At 37.2% G+C, this 24,905-nt stretch overlaps 1 protein-coding gene across 1 annotated transcript; it reads right to left on the bottom strand.

Annotated features, from left to right (window-relative positions):
* Positions 1–651: 651 nt before the first annotated feature.
* Positions 652–23,928, bottom strand: NEDD1 (neural precursor cell expressed, developmentally down-regulated 1). Its single transcript, XM_009708407.1, has 14 exons — positions 23,791–23,928; positions 21,794–21,888; positions 20,222–20,338; positions 18,901–19,041; positions 11,357–11,586; positions 10,178–10,379; positions 9,037–9,223; positions 6,077–6,208; positions 5,826–5,888; positions 5,168–5,391; positions 4,279–4,435; positions 3,817–3,973; positions 1,505–1,571; positions 652–808 (listed from the first exon to the last, which is right to left on the bottom strand). Exons 1-14 carry the CDS (start codon positions 23,924–23,926, stop codon positions 704–706), a joined length of 2,013 nt encoding a protein of 670 aa, XP_009706709.1. The 5' UTR covers positions 23,927–23,928; the 3' UTR covers positions 652–703.
* Between the last annotated feature and the right edge of the window lie 977 nt (positions 23,929–24,905).

Raw genomic sequence — 24,905 nt, 5'->3', positions numbered from 1 at the left:
GATGTGGTATGTAGCTATCTCAAAAAGGGTACAATAACACTAAACTGAGAAGATTCAAAATTACAACACAACTGCTCAATATTAAGTTTCAGACTTGTGAATACAGTAAGAAAAGATCATGGCACTGAACTTGGGAATATTTTCAAGCTCTAGTTTTACTCAGGATAGAAGAGCTGCCAGTTGAATAAAGTTAACTGAATACCATACTCCAGCTCCTCATAAACAAGGCTCCACGTCATGCAGCAGATGAGCTTTCTCTCCCCTTTTTCTCCAAGAAAAGTATCTGAAAGGCAAGCTATAGTGATTGTTTCCAACAGCAGTAAAATAAAGAAGCAGATAGAAATGTAGGTATATCAAAAAATTCTTACAGAAAAGGCATCCGTCCTGGTTTGATTTTGTTTACAAAAAGGCACTTCACATATTGCTAAAATTCTGATAATGTACTTATCCTTTTAGTTTTTCCTGTTATGAGGACGTATTTCAAGGTGGATAGCATGAGTAGGCAAATATTCTTTATACAGGGTTTCTCTGTTACAAATTTTATAGTTACATATAGTATCTTACATCATTTATTTAGAAGAAAAGATTCATGTTCAAAATAATAGCAGGTCTTCACACAATACTTCACTGATGCTGGATGATGTCATCAGCAACACTCCACCTGTAGTGAGTTCATGCTAATAAAATTAGCAGTGTAAATCTTTCAGAAGTGAGTCCTCAGTCTTTTGTTTTCCTCTCGTAGTCTCTCAATTTCAGCTACTAAGCTTTCATTTACGGAGTATCTTTCAAGTAAAGCGTGCATTTCATTCTAGAGAAAAGAAAAAAAGTCCCAATCAGTAGCTATAATTATTCCAGTTTTAGCCTATCCATTTTCATATCCCTTTTGAAAAATTAAATAATATAGATAATACTGTTTTCAAAAATTTTTGATAAGAAAAGATAGATTTTTTTTTCATGCAGGCATACAGTATTTTGATCATTAATACATTAGTGAATATTTTATCAAAGGATACTTTGCACTTCTTCAGGATGAGAATCTACTAATGCAGGTTCCATTAAATGTTCAGTACCCAAACAAGGTCTTTTTTAAGGCAGATCAAAAGAACAAAGATTCATAAAAAGTAAAAAAGTAAAAGAACACAGTTCAGTCTGCAGGCAGTACCTGGAAGTGAAGCTTTCTACGTTAATTCTATCTATCTCCTCCTCACCCTAGCCCTTGGTCCTTTCCAAAAGGACAGTTGAATGTTTCCCTTTTGGCTTTCTGTAACTCCTGAAATATGGAATTCATGATACCTACCCAACACATATGTTCCCTTTATTTACCAAGCGAAAACCAGTTTAACAGACTCCAATCCATAGTTTCCCCCTCCTTCACATCCAGTCTTCCCTTTCTTGCTCTTAATAAGCAAAATGGAATTTCAGTTTTGAGATAAGAAGTTGGCATGCCTTGGTATTATTAAAAATGAAAACTGAACGTATTTCCCATCTTGCTCTTTGTACATACCAACTGCATATGGAATTGCTTGATCATCTCCACTTGCAAATTCACAATATCTCGATGGCACGCTTCTCTGGGGAAGAATTGCAAAAGGACAATGCTTAGTTTTATTTAGGACGCAGGAATTCTCTCCAGTCCTCAGCACTCAGAACTCCACAATTCCTCACCTTCATGACAGCGTTAAACAAGAGTCCCAAAACCCTTAAGCCATGAAACATACTCCTCTACTGCTTATTTTCTGGAATACTTCTGTTATGACATTGACTTTCATAAGTACCATTTTTTCGGTGTACAAAAAGACGTAGGATCTTTTCTGTTTAGAAGTATAGATATATATATGGCGATATCAAGATTGGTTTTTTCACTTGCAAGCTGTAAAATTCTCTCATTCTTACCATTCAAAGCTGATTTTCAATCCCTCGACCACAAGTACCACAGAGAAAGATATTTATCTGTAACTGAAGATAGAGCTTTTCAGTACATCACTTTCAGCGTTCTTTTGTGAAAGGGCCCAAACCATCATCTGTGATAAGCGATACGTTATCCTCAAGCCCACTGAATGCTCCGGGTTCATCTACATAATAAGCAGTGGCAGTGTTGTCCATGAATTTACCTGAATTTGTCACTTCACATGCTGAGGAAGAATGAGAACAGCTCACAAAAAAGTGGGCAAGCTCATATGTTCTTCCTGAACAGCACATCACAGAGCAATCGTCCGAGACCAAATATTGTGCTATGGGTACCACCAGCCTGAGAAAGTAAGGCATTTCTTAAGCAGACACACACAGATCTTACTTCATTCTCCTTTCCTAAAACATATAGCAAACCAAAGGGAATATATCCTTCACTTTCTATTTCCACCGGTTATTGTGCTTCAGAACTCCTGCTGGAGGCAAACAATCTTCTTCCAGTGTATCGAGCGTAGATGCCAGCTGGCAGCTTAGAAACCCAAAGATGTAGGTTATCTCCCAAAGACAGAAAAGTCAAGAAACAAGCAGCTTTTTGGAAACAAAGGAGTTATATATTCCTCCTGGTCCTTTTCTAAGGCCCTTGGTTTTTTCCCCATTATTGGAAGAGGAATGGATTTCAGGTAAGAGCGATAAAAAACTCTTTCCTCAGATTCCAGGTGGTGAAAGGTATTTGTATCAACAAGCAGCTTGCAACAGCTCCCTTCCCTCTTACCAACCTCAGTACAAACCATCTGTTACCTCCAGTTTGAACGTATCCACAATTTACAACTGGGAAAAGGACCAGCAGAGCCTTCCGGCCACCCCAAGAAGAGAAACACAATCTCCCAGGCTCCAGACCTCAGATACTGGAAGTCCAGGACAGAGGCATACCTTCCAACACTGGGATGCCTGAACACAGACTTTAAAGAAAAAGCATCTGCAACCCATAGATGGCATTTTAAGTCACGTCAAAATTTTTAATCAGTTGTGTGATTAACGCCAAAAAAATCCCAGGGAAGTTTTACTATACTATATTCTTATTTAAAGACATTTAATAACATTCAGTGTATTTTTCTGTTGGCAGACAGAGAACAGCCATAGCACACTGACCTACTACGCTAGTTTTGTATTGCTTTTTGTCATCACGACAGCAATACCTCCCCTGCCTGGGAATCCTTCTCCCCTCCACCATTTCAGTCAACCTACTTCATCTTAAAACACGGGTTGGGAAGTGATCCTCGAGATAAAATTCCCTCAACTGCTCCACCCCCTTCAAACTCCACTCTAAATCCATGCTAATTGGACTGACTTCTTTCATGCCAAGTGGAGTGTTAGATATCCACAAACACAAAGTAATCTGACACCAACCATCACTTACAACACAGACATTATTTTAATGTAAAGCTTCACCAGTAGAAATACACACAGTATATTACTTTGTAAGTGCCAAGCTGACAACAGGCAAAGCCAATACAAGTCAACTGTCCAGATCAAACTCTCTACAGAGTTGGATTTAACAGAAATTCCTGCAGCTGGGACAGGGGATGAGAGGAGAGGGAAAGAAACCAGCACAAGGCTTCATGAAAGCAGTAAGGACCTTGTTATGCAGATAAATTTACCCTCCAAGAAGTATTCAAACACTCATTCTGAAAACATGTTAGTAATGCCATGCATTAACAGCCCTCAGAGACATCCGTCTAATTAGCCAGAGCTGTTAAAACAAAGTTTCATACCTAGATTTCCAAGATTAGGGCTATTAATGGTATCATTTTCTAATGCAAGTAGAAATTTGTTAAAGAAGATGCTAAACCATCTTACTAAGAACATAAAGTCATTGAAAACAAAAGTGTTCTGCATGAATACCAGTACCTGAAGTCATCCATTGTTTCTTGTATCATATTCTGAATGAAGTTTATTTGGATTGATGTCAGAGGTGCATTCGCTCTGCTACTCCCAATGGTTTCTACTATTTTTTCTGACAATGAACTTGCAACTCCAGCAGTGACAGGTGATGTTATTTTTGGACCTTTACAATTAAAAATAAAGTTAAATAAATAAAAACCCTCTTGTACTCCTTTATACAGCCTTAAAAAAAATTTTTTTTGTCTTGAGGCTTGTCAATATTGCATCTCAAATATTACTTGGTAAAAAAAATAAATTAGATTTAGAATGATTTTTTTAGAGGCAACTAGAGATGTTCTAGGAGGGCTGACTGGATTTACAGAAGAATCAAGACCAGATGTTCTGTTTTAATTCTAAGGCTGTTTTACCAGGTTTCACATCAGTTCACAATCTACCACGCCCAAAACTGGGGCAAAATGGTGAACTTACTTGTTGAGGTAGTACCATTTACTGGTAGATCACATGCAGGATGAGCCTGAATATTCTTCACTAGTTTCTCATTTGTATCAGGAGCCTTTACAGCAGTGGATGATGATGGAGGACTTAAAGTTACAGATTCTGCACTTGATGAGGTTGATTTTGAAAGCTGACAATAAAAATAATAATTGTTTTAAAAAAGACAAACTACTTATTACAATTATCTAATTAAACTTGAAGACTAATTTTTCAGGAATGTACTTTCAAACATTTTTTGATTGCGGAATCTACTCACAGATATATGCTTTTCATTTTCTAGCAAGCCATCTTAAAAACTGATTGCTAAAATATTCGAAATTGCCTCAAGTGTGCACACACAGAAAGGAGTGCAAAAGGCAGGGGCCTCTTAATTGTCACATCAAACATTTTGTGGCAAAGTTGTAAACACCGTTCCTAGTAAACTCAGACTTCTCAAAAAGCAACACAAAAGAAGCAGAAGCATATCAAAGATATCTGAAGAAGGCAGAACATGGAGATGGAGAACAGGGAAAGAAGAGGGTCAAACTGACCTAATAAATGACAAACAATTATATTGATACAACCAATTAATGATCCTTCTTGATTTTCTAGAAAAATCAAAATATTCCTCAGGCTAGCCCAGTTTTGTTTTGTTTCGTGTGAACTTTTGTAACCTGAGCTTATTTAACAAAAATACACATTTATCTTACATTGCTGAAGGCCAACGCACTTAAACTGCACAACATTTTACAGATTCGTGTCAGTGTGAACAGAGGTGCAAAATAAGACTAGACAGGGCACTACTAAGAATTTTTCCTTTAAGTAGTCGTAGTCTGTCAAGATTCTAAAAAGACCACTCATAACAAGAATTAGTATAGTATACCTGCTTTAAGGCTTCTTTAGATTCTTGTTTTCCAAGATTTATTTTCTTAGTCTCAGTCTCTGGATGTTCTTCCTCTTCTTTAACTGGAGATCCCACAAGGGCATGTAATGGGCTAGACCGTATCCCTTGTGCACTACTGCCCACTGGATTTCTTTTTACTGGTAAGGCAGTGGTGAGCTGTGGGAGAAAATCCAAACCCAGAAGGTAGGACTGAAAATCCAGACCTAACATGAAAAAGGAAGGGTGAAACACACAGGTCAAAAACCAAACACACACACCAAATCAAACCCCTCACCACAAAATAAACAAACAAACAAACAAACAAACCAACCACCAAAAAATGCACCCCACAAAAAATAAATCCTTAAATCCAACTTATGCTGCTACTGTCCTTTTGAAAGTAATAAAGCACAAAAAGCCTCTACATATCACTACAAATTCCATAAAGGAAAACCAAAAATCACTTTAGGACCATACTCTTGGTTTCCTGTTACAATGTTGTGCCTTAGCACCTCAATGCCTTAGACAATTTCCAGAAAAGTTCATTTCTTTCAATGTCTGCTTTCATAATTTATTTATTTTCAATGGTACAACAAAATTAGCATGTAAGATCTAGTGCAGGCCTTCAAAGGCCTACCACTGATAAAGAAAAACATACTGAAAATATATTTACCATCTGCTTTTCCTTGAGGATCTTCATTCATTTTACTTGCAATAACATCTACAAAGTACCAGAACATACACGAATTAAGTGTTTATTAAACAAAACCTACATCAATATTCATATTATTGCATCAAGTTCATAATCAAAGACAAACATCAAGTACGTACAGTGGCTGAGAACACACAAACGTCAAAATGTCATGCTATATGCTGATGAATGATGCTTTACAGATTTCAGCAACTTACCATCTCTGACAGGAGAAAACACATCTCCTAAACTGCTTCGACCCAAATCATCAAAATTATTTAAATCGGCACTTTTTCCGTGATCTGTTTCTTTAGATGGGATCACATCCAAGCTGCAACTATGAGGGAAGCCTTAAAAGGACAATAACATTCAGTTAGTAATTGACATTTTCCAAAGATAACATACTTTACCCCTAAACAATCTCACAGAGAGCATGATGCCTGGTAAGTCCAGCAAGCACTTTAGAACCTTCTATGGATTCCAGTTAGAGGGTCAACTTTAACTTCCCCATTTGGGCTGCCAACGCAGGTGAATAACTAAAGGGTAAGATACTTATTAACAAAATTAAGATACAGTTGAATTCCTTTCCTCTTTTTGAAAAGGAGTGTTGTCAAACTGGGTAATGCACTCATTTTCAGATAAATCTACATGATGGATGCAGCAAATTTATGGTATATCAAGTGAAATGAAAATGAGTGATGCACCTTCTGCTAAGAAGGTAACCACATTCAGATGATCAAAATTTAAATTTCTTTGGCAAGAAGAGAAATCTGCTTCATTGAAGCCATTAGGCATTCCAAGGGAAATTCTAGGAAACACGCATTTTAAAGTTTACCAGATGTTAAGATATTCTCTGCTTATTTCTAATAGTAGACAATCAGACTGGGGTTGCAGTTGCAGACAAAAGAAACTTATTCCTAGACCTTTCCCCACTCCACCCTCAAGCCCCATCCCTGACCCAATCTGGGGAAAAAATAGTTAGCTTTTGTATGCATGGTAGCAGGGAGAGTTGTCTGAAGAATAGAAGCATATCTTAAGTCCAAAAAAAACCCCAATAATTATTCAAACTACAGTTTTTAGATGAGGAATACACAGAGAAGTGAATTGACCTGTTAAGATAACTTGCACAATCTAGTATGTTTGAAAACCAGATCAGGACTGTAAGCAAGCTGCTATTCTGCCCTCACCAAACTCCCAACTCAAGCTAAGATCTAGTCAAAGAGCATTAGTGCTCTGCAATACATAAATAAATCTCCTATAAATAAAACACCTATACATACAAAAGCTTTACTTTGTACCTACTTTAATTAAAAAAAAAAAATAAAAAAAACCACCACAAACCATTGTTCATAAAACATATAACTACTCCTCTGTGTGGGATTACTTGTTCAAGTGATCCAAATGTGACTGTGTGGATGACTACAATTAACATGTCCAAGTATTCATATAAACTGGAACTTGAGTCAGGTTTAAGATTTCACTTTTAAATATATTAATATATCACGTTTTCCAGTCCTTCAGATGTGTCCGTTGTGATGCGTACATAGGATCGCACTTGCTAGTTAAGTAAATACTTGGCGTACTGAATCAAACTAGAAGTGCAGTACCAACCTGTGCCAGAATCTACAGAGGATCTACATGGAAAAAGTACAAATATAAAAATATTGCAAAATGGTGGGTTTTTTGTTTTTTTTTTTAACCTATTCTCAGTAATCTAAATGTAGTAAGTACCTAAACCAGAGGACAGCTGTTAAACAGAAGTTTATGGGAAGCCAGCTCAAAGTACATCCAAACTTCTCATCACATTCTGACTTCACTTATACTTTTGCAGTTTAAAATACCCAGTCCATTTATAAGCTGTATGAACAGTTGGGGTTTTGTTTTAAATATCCTATCAGATCACTTTACTGAATGCCCCTTATTTTTCCAAAGTTAAACTCCACAGTCAGGGTCTAGAAGAGTTTCCACAGGACAAGTGTGGTTTGTGGTCCCTCATCCAATCCCATTTTTAAGTTTAAAGACTATCTTCTGAAGTATACAGAATGAGCGCTTAGTTTAATGAAAAGTATTTGTTTTACTTGGTAAGCCTTTTTTTTCTTAAAATATTTATTTATTACTCATGGTCCTGCTTAATGGGTAACAGCTGTTATATCTTCAAATAAAGATAACAAATCATGTATTTTAACCGAAATAAAAATTTTCCATGCCATTCAGTAATGTTGATTAGCAACACTTCTTGCATACATAGGACGCATTCAACTTCACCTCGTACTTCACTGCATACCCAAGGGAGGTCATTAATACATGTCTCTACAGACTGCAGTGCCTTATTGCCTAATCACTGTTGCTAAATGTATTTCTCCTTATTTAAAAAGGGAGGGAAGAAGTGCTGTTGCATTAAAAAGGCTTGAGGATTTTTTTTTTTTTTTCAAGAATGAAACTAATAGTGTTATTGATTTGACCATAATTTTCAGAACTCTTGAATTAAATAAAAAGTACATTTCACACACAGTGGCAGAATTTTAGAATAATGCTCAGAATTCTTATAAAGAACTTGTTAATTTCAGAAGCATAAATAGCAAGTACAGTTATACAACTAATCATACTTGCAACTATATTTAACATCTTTCCTACCATGTGATATTGGAATCATGCCTCACACAAAAATACAGTTCAGTTCTCACTTGGGTTTCTGGACTAGTTTGTATTTTTGTTTTTGGTTTTTTTTTCCCTGTGGTTTGGTTGGGTTTTTTACATGACGTCTGTTACTGCTGTTCATTAACAGAATTACAAACCATTAGCTCTGCATTCCATACAGACACTGTGTCAGAAAATACATTATGTCCATAAGGATAACCTACAGGAAGTCTGAACGCAAGAGAGCCCCACAATATCACCATAGAGTTTTCTCCTTTAAAGTTTCAACACATACTTTAACTTCAAGTTCAGAATTTTAGACTTCACATGTCTAAAGCTTGTAGTAGCACCCAGTTCATTTCCCATACTCTCATAGTATGCCTAATGCAGCAGGGGAGGGAAAACAAGGTGCAGGTGTGCATGCACGTACACACAGTTCTTCCCTCAGTGAAATTTTTATACTGTAATGATCAAGGCATGAAATATTCCTTCCATATTCTACATTATGCCAAATATGATAAGAGTAGGAAGAAAACACTACCTGTTTTCTCCTGAAGAACCTCTCCTCCCTTATTCTCATTTGGCAATGTGAAATGAGATGAAACTGTTGCTGATGCTTGAAAGGCAACGTTTTTGATGCCAGCATTTTGAATTCCGCCAAGATTACTACCAGCTTTGACTTCTACTCTTTTGGATACAGGTTTATTTGAAGAACCCGTAAGGTTAGACTGAAGAAAAAAAATAGAACAAATTAAGAGAAGTTATTATTCCTTCAGCTAAGAGTAAAAATATAAACCAATATTCTTTCTATTTCAAAATACTAAAATAAATTCAGTTCACATTGCAAAGGTTGCCTAGGAGATATGCCTTTACAAATATTAAAAAAAAGGATCTTAATATAACTTCAAAGAACATGGGAAACATCTGTATTATTATATCAATACTGTGTGGACCTGCAAAAGAACAGCAACAAAACTTAAAGTAACAACAGAGTGACCTGGCAAGAGCCGATTTTGATCCTAGGCTGCGGCATAGGAAAAACAAGAGATTACATTATTAGGGACTTCAAATTGCAAAGGAATAGTTCAGCACTAGCAGCAATTGGGCTAGAAAAGCAGGAAAGTCTCAGAGCGGTAAAGAATCCACTTCAAAGGTTCTCTCCGTCTCTACTGAATGGACACGTGGCATTTCTGGATACAGTAGAGCCTAATTAAGCCTTGGAAGAACCTCTTAAGACTTCTCTATTATTTAATAAACTTCACTACCTTTTATATGTACCTGCAAAAGACCATATATAAGACCATGCAAAACACCTCAAGACAGGCAGCTGTGTATCTTCCCCACAAGTGGAAGGGCCATTACAGACCTTTCTGCTACAGCCTACAAACAAATATGAGGTGCCACAAATGGATCTGCAATGGCAGTGTATTCACACCAAGAAACTTTAGTCTTAAGTTTCACTCATGTCTACACTGAGGCTAGGAGTGGAGAGAATTCCACATTAAGACCGCCTAAAATGGCAGTTAAGACTGAGCAGCTTATAATTTAAACGTTGGTATGAACCACTTTTCTTGACATCTATAGTGCTTAGAAATTGAATTCTAACATTTTTTTAGAACTTAAACTTATGCTTTGCTTTCATTAATCTGCATATTGAGCAATAAAAAGGAAAGGTTTTCTACCTTGGAAAAAGTGCTACTGAACTGAAGACGTATGCATTTCACACAGCCTTTGTGAGCAATAACTGTTTTCACTGGTGACGTCAGTTGTCTTAAGTCATACTGGCAGATTTTTCCCCGGGAACATCCTATAGCCAAAGTAGTACCATCAGGCATGAAGTCTACTGTTGTCAGAGGAAAATCAGCTACTATCGTTGTCAGTAACCTTCAAATAGGAGAAAGGACAGGATAAAGAAGCTTTTAGCATTCAGAAGTTAGACTTTTCAAAACAGAGTATCAAAAAAAAAAGCTTTCATAATTCAGTTACAGGTTAGTAGTTCCACTTTTTCAGTGTCAAGTAAATTCAGTGAAATATCTTACAGACCAGTGGATTAGGCTTATACTAATCAAAGAGTGCATATGCCCCAAAAGATTTCACCCAGACAGGATCAAATTACCTTCCTAACAGCAGTTCTGACACCAACATTATTTACTGGTATCATCATTTCCAACAGCGATCACCCTATATATATCGTCTAGCTTCCCCAGCCTATTAACTCTATCTTCCCACAACTCTAGGAACAACTTCAGGTCCCAGTTTGCATCCTCCTACTCCACCCCTCCAAACTAGAGTCAGACTCCTGCTTTTATTCAGCTAGCGTGAAAGCACACTCACACTAGAACCAGAGTCCCACAAAACCACTTGCCTCTTACAACACAGTCCCATCACCTATGCCCCATATTTCCTGCTTTTTCAACCAATATTCTCCCATGTTTCAGGCTCACTATCTCTGCAACTCTGTTCACCACAGTTTAGTCTTCTACCTGAAACTAGAAAAGCAGGCAAGCTAAGCTCAGGTGGTTGCAGGGCCTCACAGGCTGTTCTGCCCCTGACAGAAGCTAACCGCTCTGTACCCACAAGAAAAGCCCCTACACAAACCCTTGGGAGTGCTCACTCACATGTGGCACTTCAATTAGTTCCCACATACCTTGGGGTTTTTTTTTTAATTGATTGTTTGGTTTTTAAATTAAAAAGCAAAACCGACTATGGGACAGGTTTTTCAGTAGCAATATGCCAACCACTTCAACCATTCTGAATGCGCTCTGAATTAAATATTTCATGTCATAGCTAGGCATGCTTTGTCAGTTTATAAAAACCAAATAAGGATCCTTCTAAAATCAAAAGGTCTTTAAGATACTCACTTTTTACTTGAAGTGTCGTAGAGAATAATTCTCTTATCCAAACCTACAGTTACAAGCAGCAGCTTATTGACTGGAGAAAAGCAGATTTCCGAAGCTGGTGCTTTATGAGTATTTTCAAAATTATGATATGGGTTCTGGCTATTTACATCCCACAGAGTTACATTTCCACTGTCAGAAACACTGCCCAGCAAGGATTTTTTAAAGGATGAGTATTTCAAGTGTCGAATAGGCTGTAAAACAGACATAAAAAGTGAATTGTGATACCACTATTAAACACCATACTAAGTTATTTTCTAAACACACTAACACATTAGGAATACAGATGTTACATTAAGTTAAAGTAGTTTACAAAGACTGACCACTCTGAAAAATAAAAAGTGGGGAAAAAAAAGTTCATTTCACATTACAATGCTATTTTTGCTGTCAGGAGGCAGAGTTCTTTTTTGTGCCAGTATGGGGCACCATATGAGCTGATCAGCAAAATGAAGGACAAGGGAAAAAAAAAAAAAACAACAAAACTCTTTTCTAGAAGAGTTTCTTGATTTTTCAGCAAGTATCATGCCATCATGTACACAAAAAACCCCCACACCACATCTAAAGTTAAAGGAGTGCAACGCTACATTATTTCAGTGATTGGTCTCCTGCCAAGAATGTTAAACTTAATTGCCCTCCACTGATTTTAAGTACTTGGCTACAAGCCAATTTGGTAAAACACACAAGACTCCAGAGTTGCGCAAGTAGGTAGGTCCTGCAGAAGAACAGGCTTCACCCTGTGAGCTAGTACCACAGAAGAGGACAATATGCCTGGTGTATCACATGCAGCCTTGCTATCACAGAACCATGGAATACAGGAACCTCACTTGCCTTTCAGAAGCAGGTTAAGTGTTTTGTTTCCACCATACTGCTCAAGAGGATATTTCAGAACTTCATGGCTCTAATCCTAAATTACAATACTCAATTTCCAGATTAATTTTATTTATGACCCATTTGCACCAATTCACTCCTGTGACAATAAAGCCCTTACACTTAAATTGTTTCCTAACTCCCCAGTGCTGCTTTTCCCTGTTTTAATAAACAGCCACCTCACCTTCTTTCAGGCTTTATTTTGCTATAAACAAGCAGCTAAGACTGGTTTCTCGGGACCACCCCAGCCTCTTTGCAACTCTCCCAGTGTGAATCTTTCTTGAATACGGACAACCAAAATCTCGTACAATCCTCAAAACATTTTGCTATTGCCTTTGCAAAGGCAGTAACACTTCCTCCGTTTTGTACTGTAAATATTCATCCTGACATATCCTAGACTGCATTTCCTTTTTTTGTGATCCAGTCCGTTTCGGTTGTTCATTGCCATTCTATGATCAAGAAGCCCAAGACCTTCTTTCCCTTGGGAATTTTCAAATCCTAGTCTAATAATAAAAGCCTCAGCTGTGACCTAAGTGTAGTACCTTGATTTCTATACTGTCATAGTTGCTGCCATATCTATTTCAATCATTTTTGGATACTGACACAATCCTCTCTTATGGGCAACACCTGCCAAGTGTATCTCATGATAGCTCTACTTCTCATATCATAACCATTAACGAAAATACTAAACAAGATCAGCTATTGATAACCCAAACAACTATTTTCTTTCAATATTACCTACTGTATTCTTTCCTATAGCCAATTTCTTACCCATCCTCAATTCTTTTCTAACTTCCATCCTCTCTAATATTTTCTCACAAGGCACTGAATCAGGTGCTTTACTCAAGTCCAGACAGACGAGAGTCATTAGGTTTTATTTCTCGGAGAATGCTCTCCAAAAGCTATTATATTATTCTAGTATAGACCACACTGCAATGCACTGTACTGGACTTTTATCCTATTTCTCTCTTTAACTTCATTTTAATGGAGGCACATGAACCAACACATACCTCCAATATAATTTCTAGTACTTGTATTGCATGTCTCACTGGAAGCCTAATTGCTCCAAAGAGAAGTGGCACCCTCAACTGCATATTCAAAGAGGACAGAAGATGACTGTTTATAATGAATATGGTCTTCTATGGAAACATCTTCTTGAGCATTTTTCACTTTATTTACATTTAAAAAAGAAATATTAGGAGAGTCAGGAATAACAGCTTCAATTAGGCACATGATCTACATGGGAAACATGCCTGTCCCTCACAGTTCGCTCAGTTTTTCCCCTCCAAATACCTTCCTTACTGCCCTGGCATCTGCTCATGTTCCATTTTCTCCCTCCTCTGTCCTCCCGCCCACCGAGATTACTGTCTCCTAGCTCTCCTCAAACCTCCCTTGCTATCCTACCAAGTCTCTCATTTCCTTTTCTGATTTTCCCTTCTAATCTCACAGACCCAAGGCAAGTTGTCCGTTTTCTTTCACATACATACCTTCCCCATGTTACCTCTGTTCCCACTTCTCATCGAAGTCACAATGTTTCCTCAGAGCAGCTCAACAGTTTAATTTCAGATTGCTGACAAAGGAGGTGTGAGGAAGCTCCTCACTTTCACTAAATTAGGTTCGCAACAAACTTCTCTTGCAACAACGCAATGGCTAGATCAGACTCAAGGAATGGAGGTGCTTAAATTTGTGCACACTTTTATGAGACAGTCAAATGCACCATATTGGCATCCCTGACAGTTTCAAACTCCTGCCCAGACAGCTGGAGGCACGAAAGAACCTCATTTCTGAAAGGCTGCCTGACAAGACAAAACCAAAACATTTCTCCTCCCAGAAGCGAGTCACTGAATTTGAAGTTTTCTTAAAAAAATACTTCATCTGAAAAGCATCTGGGTGAAAAAAATACAGCCTTAAGCTTAGCACAGTTAGGAATAGCAGACAATCAAGGTTCATATGGGAAAGCATCAAGTATGAAGATGCAGGCGGTCAAACCACATCACTTACAATAAGTCTTAGCTACATCTTCCTCATTTCCCACCCATCCATAATCAAAGGGGAAATTAGAAACTGTATTTTAGAATGACAATAGGCTTCATGACACAGCATTCTGTCTTTATCTTTAAAATATTGACTCAACTCTACATTAATTTTGTAACAAAACAAACAAAAAACCCTGGAGCAAAGTTAAAACATACATATAGAAACTATGGAAGCTGATAAGTATACACAGAAAAATATCTTTTTTTGTGATCTAGTGCTGCAAGGGAACGGGACTCCTTGTACAGGAACAGAGGAACTATGACAGTTGATCAGACATTCAAGCTACTTGGTCCTACATTGCTATCTATGAAAGTGTTCGATACCGAAGTTCTGAAAAAGGTAAAAGGGACCCCTCCTCACTCACTATAGGAGATAGATCCCGGATAATGTAATGCTAGGCATAAGTGTCTTTCAACTAGTTAAAATCAAAACTTATGTCCTTTACAGTATTCCTTTTTTTGTAATTCTCAAGTTACTTTTCCAAACTTCTCCCCCGATTGCATTTGTTGCCAAAGAGGATGCTAAAATAAAAATTCATCATGATAAGCTGTGTGTTCACAGAGGAAATGTTACCTTTTATGTCACTGAATTTAACATTTTTGTTTAACACTGAATATAAAAGCATACAGGGGTTTTTTAATTTTTTTCAGTCTTTCTATTTTTTTCAGTTCCTTTCTTTTCTCTTTACCAGACTTCTTCCCTACTTCTAATCCCTCCGTACTTCTGCCAATCCTAATTCTGTAAACATTTTTGAGCTATTACACACACTACTCTAGATCAGATTCTATCATCTATTTTTAATTTCAATACATGTTTCTTTATCTTATTTCTTATACTTTCTAATGTCTTTGTTTATCTTAGTGACAAGAAATTAATACGTAGCCACAGTCTTCACCAAACAGTCTTTAAAAAAAAAAAAAATGTTGATTTCTTGGTGGCACGATGAAGTCGCACGGAACTTTAGTACACTCCTAGTCAAGTTTTTCCTGAAGAAGCTGAACTTCCTTTGTCATCTCTGCCTTTTCCTAAATTATGGTTTAGAAACAAGAGTTCTGTTACTCGGATTTTGAACACCAGGGCCTCCAACGCAGCCTAGCTGAAAATCGCCCCAGCACAGTTCCTTGGCCTTTGTACTGTCAGCAACAGGAACTGTAAGCCTGAAAAGGGCACACAACCCATATGGTTTATACGGTTTAACTGCAAGGTTTATTAGTTACAAGAAAAAATTAGCTAAGGATGCGGGAGACAAGTTAAACACTGGTACTTTTCTGAAAAGAAGGCTGAGAATGTTTACAGATTACAATTTCATCCACAGAATCAAATGGCAAAGGTGTGGGATGTTTCATAGGGCAAAAATCCAACTAGGCAAGCCTAACTATCTTATCTGAACTGGATCTAGGGGCATATTTAAGATACTTGGTTTATTTTAAGTCAGCATAGCTGTTCACTGGCTGAAACTCAAATATCTGAATAAAAGTGGGAAGGGGGCATCTGTTTTCTAGTGAATTTAGTTACCAATACTAAAATAATGTCAAGATTATTAGGAATGATGCAATTATTTGGAAAGAGGCATGTTTTGGAACTTACCTGTCAAGACTAAAGAGAAAAAAAAAAAGCAGCAGCAAATATGAAGCAAGTTTCACTACATCTTAGTAACTACAAGTCCTGATGATTTCTGGAAATTTTGTGCACACAGAACTACCAGAAACACATTTAATGTAAGGTACTGAATCCACAAAAAGACAATTAAGTCCTCTTTGGAACATTCTACCAGTCAGTGTAGCACAAAAAGCTAGATACATCTTTTTGCCTTAGTTGTGATTGGAGTAGATTTTCTGTCAAAAATAAAGCTCATTTTATCTTTAAGCTTTACAGCAAGACAGCCAAACAAGGAACAGTGCACTTTACAAAATGGTTGGTCCACTGCTGAGAAGGACTAGTTACACTTAGGGTTTTTCACTGCTGGAAAACAAGTGAAAAGCCCAAAACTAAACCAAAAGTAGTCTAACGTCATTGATCACCTTATTTAAAGATAGTACAGTTTCTTTATCTCCTTCATACCTTAGTGAGCCTTGTAAGTGAGAAAGTGGATGTAAAGACAGCTGACAGTCTTCAGCTTTTAAAGCTATTTTACTATATGGAGTGACCAGAACTCATCATACTTCTTTACAAATGAGCCAGCTGTTCAAACAACTAAACTAAATCCTGTTGCTAGGAGAATAGCACCAGGCAGTGAAGACTTGAACAAACATTATGTTTCAAAACAAACCTTAATTCATCCTCACAACAGCAAGCAGATAAGAATCTGGTAGCCTAAATGAATACCAACAGCAAAGACAAATTATGGGATCTGCAAACAACTCTGTGCAAGAACTCAACTCTAATAAAGCACAAAGGTGTTTCTAAATCAAAATCAATTAATAGAATATAGGCCAATACTCATATGAAAAGAAAATTGTTTAAAGTCACAGAAAGCACTGCAACCTTGGGCTATTCTACTGCTTGTAGAGTCTTTACAATATCAGAAATTAACTGGCAAGGAAACTACATTCCATCATGCTGCATCAAACACAGAAAAGCTAAATTTTATAAGGTTAGTTTGACCTCACATTCCCCAATTGTAAAAAAAGTTACTAGGGAGTGGTGACCCTTACTAAGCCAAACAGCTAGAGCCACAATCAAACAAGACAATACACTGTGTATCTATTCAAGCTCACTCTTAGAAACCTGAGTCCCTACACTACAAATCAAGTAAAGGTTTTTTAAATTTAACAGAATTACACAAGCCTTCAGATATTTGCTTCACTGCATAATTAATCCTGCAATTCTCTGCAAGTACCAATTAAAACCCAAAACCAAAAATAAAGCTGCTTTTGCACATAAGAGCAAAGATAATTTTTAGGATATAAGATAAGCTGACAAACTGGGACATCCAAGTAGCCAGCCCACTACACAATTATAACTCGATTCCATTTTAAAATAAGGCTGCAATTAAATAACTGCCCCCCTTTAGAAAATGTTATAGACCCTTTAGAAAGTGAACAGCAGCTCTGTGCCTGCCATTACTTTGATTTAACACTCCAGATACCTTTACCCATCTTAAAAGTCACTCAGCTTTGCAGTAGGCCTCTTGATTTCATCTGCCAAAATACCTATTCACTGTATCACTTATTCCTAATCACTTTTTGGTGGAAAGAGTTGAATATATCAAACAGGTTAATGCAAATCCACCTCATAACAATGTCTTCATTTTCCAATTAACTAGCAGCATAGTCCCCACTCTGGATATTCACCTCAGCTCTGTAATCCAGCCATGGATTTCCCTGTAGCTCCTGCCTCACATCCACATTTTTCATAAGATCATAACAATCAAATCAGAAAAATGAACTGACTATATAGATGGATTTTTAAGATCAAACCAAGTATGAAGTACAATTTTGCTTCAATGTAAGTATGAGACTGTGATGGATCAAAGACACTGCAGCACCTAAGAGCAGAGGTAGTTTAATTTAATGGAGATTTTTCAACAGAAAGTATACCACGATTCCCGTGATGCTATAAAGTCATAAGACATTCTTCATCAAGTTATATTGTTCATACTGGACAGGAGAAAAATTTAACTTCACACTATCTGCAATCTAGGACTGAAAAAGCTGTTGCAGTAACAGAAAATTAATAAGTCACAACTTCAGTATTGCCTGCGACATTAAAGGTCAGGTTTAGGACCAAAGCAATGGTTCTGCATTCCCCAGGCAGCACCTACCTCGGTAAAAACGACTGTAAAAAATAAAAGAATGTCTAGAACACAAACACTTGGCTGTGCCTAAGACAACACTCACACTAAGAACGCACACCAGAGCTCCTGATGGGACAACACAGCTCATTTACTACTGCAGATGCCCTCCTAGCAAGGAATTCTTGTCATGATACCCACTAATTCTCCAGTATCTTTTGAGTCTGCAAAAAGCAACTGCAGTAGAAAACCCTACCATGGCCCTTAAGTAGTACATGTGCTTTGTGTTTGCCTTTTACACCGCTTTCCTTCAAACTAGTTATCCAAAATCTTACCTAAACACCTATAAGTAATATAAAATCTCATTGCTTTTCTCCTTGAGCAGCTGTGCAATTTTAATCTTCAGGTTAAACAAATTTATAATTTCCAAATGCAGGCTTATATTCACCTTTACTGCACAGACAACTCTGTTCAGCTGTAAACTTGATTACTTTGGCTAAGTCAGAACCCAGGCTACAATATACATCGAGTCGTGTGCTGAACTCCTGCTTTGGTTTGTAAAGTCAACTGGTTTTTGGTTCAGTTCTAAAATGAGTAGAAGTTTGTTCTTGAGGAACCAGAGTCTACAAAGTAAAATTTGCCATAACCTGTATATAAGTAAAGGTACTTGAGAAATTTATATTTCATTGTTACCTATTATTTAAGACTAGAATGTACACAATAGTCTGTTTTTTCCTCTTCCGTAAGTGCCCTCTTAAAAATTAAAAGGAAAAACATTAACAAAACTTAAAAGCTTGATATGTACTTTTAATTTCTAAACATTGTGAATTAAAGCTCCATACCTGAAAGGAACTTCATATAGATAGCCTACCTGACGGCTGCCATAACCAAAGGGAGTACTTGATAAATTGGTGGTAACACTGTGTAGTATAATTTCACCACTCAAAGATCCAGAAGCAATGTAGCAATCATTCCAATTATACGTAATACATGTGACTTCATCTTTATGATCCTGTAGGGGAGGGAGGTTAGAGGGAGAGGGTTAAAGACATTCAGGATAACCATATTTCTTCCCAACTTGTGCTCTTGCAGAAAAACTTCAGCTTGATGGTTTTTTCTGACCATCTGTAACATTTAAAAAGATTGTTTAAGCGTTATTATGGAATATCCCAGAAAACAACAGCAGAACACACTGAAGGTCAGCCATTATATTTTAATCATCTGATTGTTTTCAGAAGATTGTTCTAATAAATTAGCAAAGACGATGCTGTAATTATATACAATATTTTGATAAGACAACCATAGAGATATCTACCACAGGTGTCATTAATGTTATTTTAAAAGTAAAGTCTTCCAGAAACCAGTGATGTTTGAACAGACTTTCTGTTAATCTGATGTACTACTGCCAACTTCCCCTTCTGTCACTTTTAGTATTAACATATATATTTACCAAATAGTTTCTCAGTATAGTCATTTGCAATGAAGATACTGTGTTTACTGAATAAATAGGGGAAGACAATCAAGTACTTCTAGCCCAAAAAGGAGAAAAAGATATTTAAAGTATTGTATTAGCTACTTAATAGTTTTGTCTCAAACTGTAACTTTAAAAGTTCAAGAAAAAAAGAATAGTTCGAAGCTAAAGTTTTACAGCCTCTTTAACAGTGGTCCTAAATGAGGGCAAATCATCTACCGAAGGCATCATGGAAACAGACTAGACCATCCTAAGTTTTGTGCATCGTAACAAGGTTTTGGAGGATTCATACTGGATCAGTTAGAAGACGACAGCCATGTCCCAGTTTTGCATAACAGTAGTTCTACTACAGTATTCTACAAATACAAAAGTGTTTTCTTGTTTGACGCATCAGAAACAGCAATTATCTGAAATGCTGCCCTTGGAAAAAATCCCCATTAGAGAGTATCAATACAAATTCATAAAATCAAAAGCCTATTCTGAAAATTCAAAGGTACATTACTATGGGATTGTACTCTGAAGACATCAAGTTATGTATGCCTCTTAAATTTGCTATTTACCACACATAAAGAACACAAACTTGAACAAGATACATATATGCGCTAGCTCCTATCTGTGAACTCAATCCTACAGATACTGACGGAAAGAAAGTGTATTTTTTACAGTTGGCAGCAAAACCTGGAAGTCATGAAAGCTGCAGTTCTTGCTCAGCCAAACTTACCTTAAGGCTACGGTAAACCCTTCTGGATTTCAGATCCCAGATATTAACTGTGTTATCAAGGCCTCCACTCGCAACATATGAGGAACTAGAATTCAAGCTCACATATGTCTGTTTTGCCTGATGGAGAACCAAAAAAAAGGATGTTAAAGATAATTAAGGGATTTATCCAAATCTACTTAAAAGCATACTGATACGTGTTTTCATCTTGATTAACACAAACAGTCCCACTGACCGACAGAACTACTGGTACACTACAGTTATTTCCCATCAAAAGGCACTTAAAATCCAGTCCAATTCGGACATATGTTAAATATAATTTAAGATCTAAATACACTTATTAATAAACTCCCAAATGCTCACATTTTCCCCTTTCAATGCTTTTTAGCACCTTTTCCTTCAATATGCATTTTCCCTTTAAATTATAGCTCCCTAAAGTGCAATCATAGACTTCTAGTCAGGTACGGAGTTTTAAAAAGAAAATGCTACACTTAGAAAAAAAAAATCCTTAAAAAAAATAAATCAAAAAGTTGTGCAAGTCATGTACTTCACATTCCCTAAACATTACAAAGAATATCATAGCAGCAAACCTCGTAATTCGGTAAAGCGATTCTTTTTAAAATAATCACTGAAGTACCAGCTTTTGAAAAAAACTGTCAGTCTTGATGATAGGCCTACATCAAGGACAAATTATTATTCAGTTCTATCATGCTGAAAATTCACTTTTAAGTTCCCAAGATTTGAATTAAGAAAAAACAAGTCCATCTAATTATTGACATGGTAAAATTAGAAATGATTGCATTAGTTATAGATCAGATTTAGTGAAATCTCCAGGACAAACACTCCTCCTTTGAAAGTGTTTGCTCCAGCAACCTAAAAGCCCAGTCTGAACACTTCTTCAGAAAATTTCCAGTCCAAATTAGCATTACAATAGCTATCCAAGGAGAATAATTAAATGGTTTAGAACACTAACAAGTCATTCAAGTAAGGATGTCAAGAGACTCTTCTAAAACTAAGTCCAGCTTTCTGAAGAGTTTATAGTGCCGCACTTCCATCTAACAGGAAGAAAACCCTGGCCATAACAGAAGTTCTCCTATTTCAAGTGTTTCCAGAAGCTAGCGTACGTACGCTCCAAGAACAACCTTTATATAGAGTCTTTATGTTTTTCAACGTACAATTCAAAGGCATGCGTAACACTGACAATTCAAGTTGGAAAATGAAGTTCAAACTTGAGCTCTGTTCCGTTACCTGTACACTAGATCAACTTTGAACCACTGGCTGCCTCAGGCTATCACACTGAGGCTCAACAGCCAAATCCCCCTAGCACAAAGCTATCAGCATCAGATGTTAACATAACCACATTTGTATTTTCTTACTGGTAGAACTATTTGAGAAGCACTACTCTCCCTGACTTGCTACGTATTTAACTATACACAAGGAAATGTTTTTACATACATGTCACAACTCTAACAATACTAACATTAAATTGATCCTGGTATGCAGAACAGATTGATACAAACAGTACATGAGGTGGAGCGGGGAAAAAAAACAGGGAACAGCATTACTCATACTTACTCCTTCAGCTATTTCGAAGAGTGGTACAGGTTTGCTTTTACAGCTTGAAATAACTATTTTATCACCAGCAGCAGAAGCAGTGGCCAGGTATCTATCTTAGTCACAAGTTATGGACCATAATTGCATTACACTAGTGATTAATAAAAGCAACAGTAAGTTTCCCTTACTGAACAGAAGACAGATTGGCTAAACAGTGGAAAGTACTTTACCTTGAAGGGACCTCGAAATAGAAACATAAGGCTATTTTCCAAGCTTTCATTAAGAAGCTCTTGCATTAACTACAGCCCTTACTTCCCAATACAAGGCAGAGCAATTTCTTTTAGAGAGGAGAGGAGAAATACCTGGCAGATATTATTTAACAGCTCTTTACCTCTAAGGCAGCTTATCCAGTCTACAATTTTGTTTCCCCACAACCTCCAAGTAAGAGCTCCATTTATCACTGGAGTTCAAAGGAATGTCTGTTGCTGTTAGCAGACTATGGATTTAAAGAACGGTCCTGTTCATGACAAATGTTAAACTACTTCACTATACAGTTTCTAGAGCACAATGAACATTAGCTAATTTGTCTCCCTCTCTCCTGAGGGAAATAAAACAAAAACCCCAAAAGAAGCTTTTATAACACCAAGTACCTTAAAGTAGTAAGAAAATCCTTCAATACAGAACTACGGAGCAGGGAAACTGCCTCTGCACCCCCACCAAACAAATCAAGTAATCATTTAGATCCGTGGTGTCCTGTGTGTCTTCAGGCCAATGCCCAATGTGATTTTATATTTGCTTATTTAAGAATACAGATTAATCACCTGGATTTAACACCAAAGAACTCGTAGACAGATTAGTGCTTGCTATTTCTTTCATTATTTTAAGGCACCATTTTAGCTTACAGAATTATGCAGAACTAAAATCAATGCTTTACCTCTAACAAATTAGCAAAAAGCATATAAAGTAAGGCCCTTCATTGTCTCAGTTTTGGGGGATGAAGAGGAGACTAGGCAGAAGAAAGCATGACAGGACAGACTATCTACAGCTAAAGTTTACTAAACATCACATTTTATCTATGCTTCAATGTCTCTGCAAGCTCTGTAGCTAAAACATTCATTTGTGCTCCGATTGTTTTAACTTTTTTCTCATACATCCACTTACTTGCAGTCTTAGAGGACAGACATCCAGAAATTGCAAGACTTAACTGTTATGTGCCAGCATCCTGTCCTTCTTTTACATCAAGATCAGACATCGCCACCTTTTCCTGTGACAGCCATACAAGCTCTTCACCTGACAGTACGCTGTTTTCATGAAATTTCTCATATATTCACCTAACACCTGGCACCTCATAGCATTATCCTATAACAGGCTTCCAAGACAGACATAAAAGGTCTAAATGGGCCAGATCCATTTTCATGCATAAATCACCACCATCCTATGGATGTCTTCCTACACATCCAACACATTTGTGCTTCCTCTGTAAATGCTACAAATGGTACAAAGAAAACCAGGGCCTACAGAGTAAGAGGTAAGTGTATGCTATCAAAGACTACCAGAATTCATTAGAAGCTGTTCCAAGGAAGAAAAACAAACAAGTTTCATTACAATTTTCCTCTCTACACTATGCATAGGAATTTACTACACTAGCAAGTGCCTTGTTCAAGCTTGTTAGTAAAGTAAGCACTGCCTTGAAAGTGAATATTGTCATCAACTATTGCAGAAACAAACGAGTAGGCATTACAGTTGGTAGGCAATTCAAGCATATCATAATCATTAAAAAAGTGTTAGCCTCCTAAAAGAAGAGAAACCTCTTCAGAAGCATTTACCAGCACGAGTTTATTTCATAAATCACTTCAACACAAAGAACCACAAAGTCTTCCTCACAATATACACAAATCTTCTTATACAAGACTTCCAAAACTGCATAAGGCCTGTGATTTACACGCACTTTAATACAAAAAATTCATTGAAATTTTGCAGAACTCCCATAAAACTATGGCTGAAACTGTAAAGGATACTATTGCTGGCCCAACATAGTGAGCTGACTGGATGTGGGGGTGTATGTGGGTTGAACTGCTCCACCACAGTTAGAGAGGAGGAATCCCATATTTTAATGTCATCTCCTGATGAAGCAAAACGTATGCTTTCTTGCATGGCTGCACCTGTTTTTGCAAAAGTAAATAAAAAAATGAAAATACATATATATGAAAAAAGTAAAAATATACAACAAGCAACTTCACAAGTCAAAAATATTTTCATCTATACCAATACTGTTTTCTTGGTAGCCAGGACATTTATTTGGACAGTTACACAGTTAGTACTGTTCCACTGAATATACTACTGAAAACAGCAGACACCCCACACATTTTTTACTTGAATTCTTGCAGGAAATGTATGCTTTCCTTTTCACAAAGGAAAAGCCATCCTCTGTATGGTATCAAGAGACTAAAATTATGTTTGTATCTCCACAGAGTTTACAGCTGCCCAACAGAAGCCGTGAGTATCTCAAGGACTCATTTCCCACCAGCAGATGGAGATCTACAAGCTAGAATTAAACCCACTGTTGCAGGGGAAGGCTGGAAGTTTGGACCTGGAGGACTCACTTCAGCGTTCAACTCCCCACCCCAAAGCACACATCCGAGATTCCTTTAAATTAAACCTTTAACAGTAGAATAAGAGCGACAATGAGTCACTTTTCAATGCAGTTTACATAACATTAAAAAACAAAAAGACCACCACCACCAACGCACTACTATTTGTTTTGACGTTCACCATTTTAAGAGTTAAAGTCAGGCTAACCGATTCCAGGTTTTAAAGTTTATTCTCAGATCTTTACTCCGGGTTATTTTAAACAAGCAACAAACAAGGACTCAAAATGTAAGCTTTTCCTTCACCTGAAAGCATAACCACCCTTTAACCAAAAGTTTCCCGGACGTTTCTACACAGCTTTAGGCCACTAATTCTCACTGCCGAGGGTGCTTAAGAGAGGTGCATCACGCTGACCGAATCAGTCGGGAAACTCGAGGTCCACAATCGCCTTGGCTCAGCCGTTGCCCAAAGCATCAGCCCGCGGAGCTGCTCCCCGCTCCCTCGCTTCTCTCCCCGCCGCACACCTTCAGCCCCGGAGGCCGCG

Source organism: Cariama cristata, unplaced genomic scaffold (genome assembly GCF_000690535.1).
Source record: "Cariama cristata isolate BGI_N322 unplaced genomic scaffold, ASM69053v1 Scaffold18019, whole genome shotgun sequence".
Classification (NCBI taxonomy): Eukaryota; Metazoa; Chordata; class Aves; order Cariamiformes; family Cariamidae; genus Cariama; species Cariama cristata.
The sequence above is the reverse complement of the archived record's forward strand: the minus strand, read 5'-3'. Positions and strand labels throughout refer to the sequence as shown.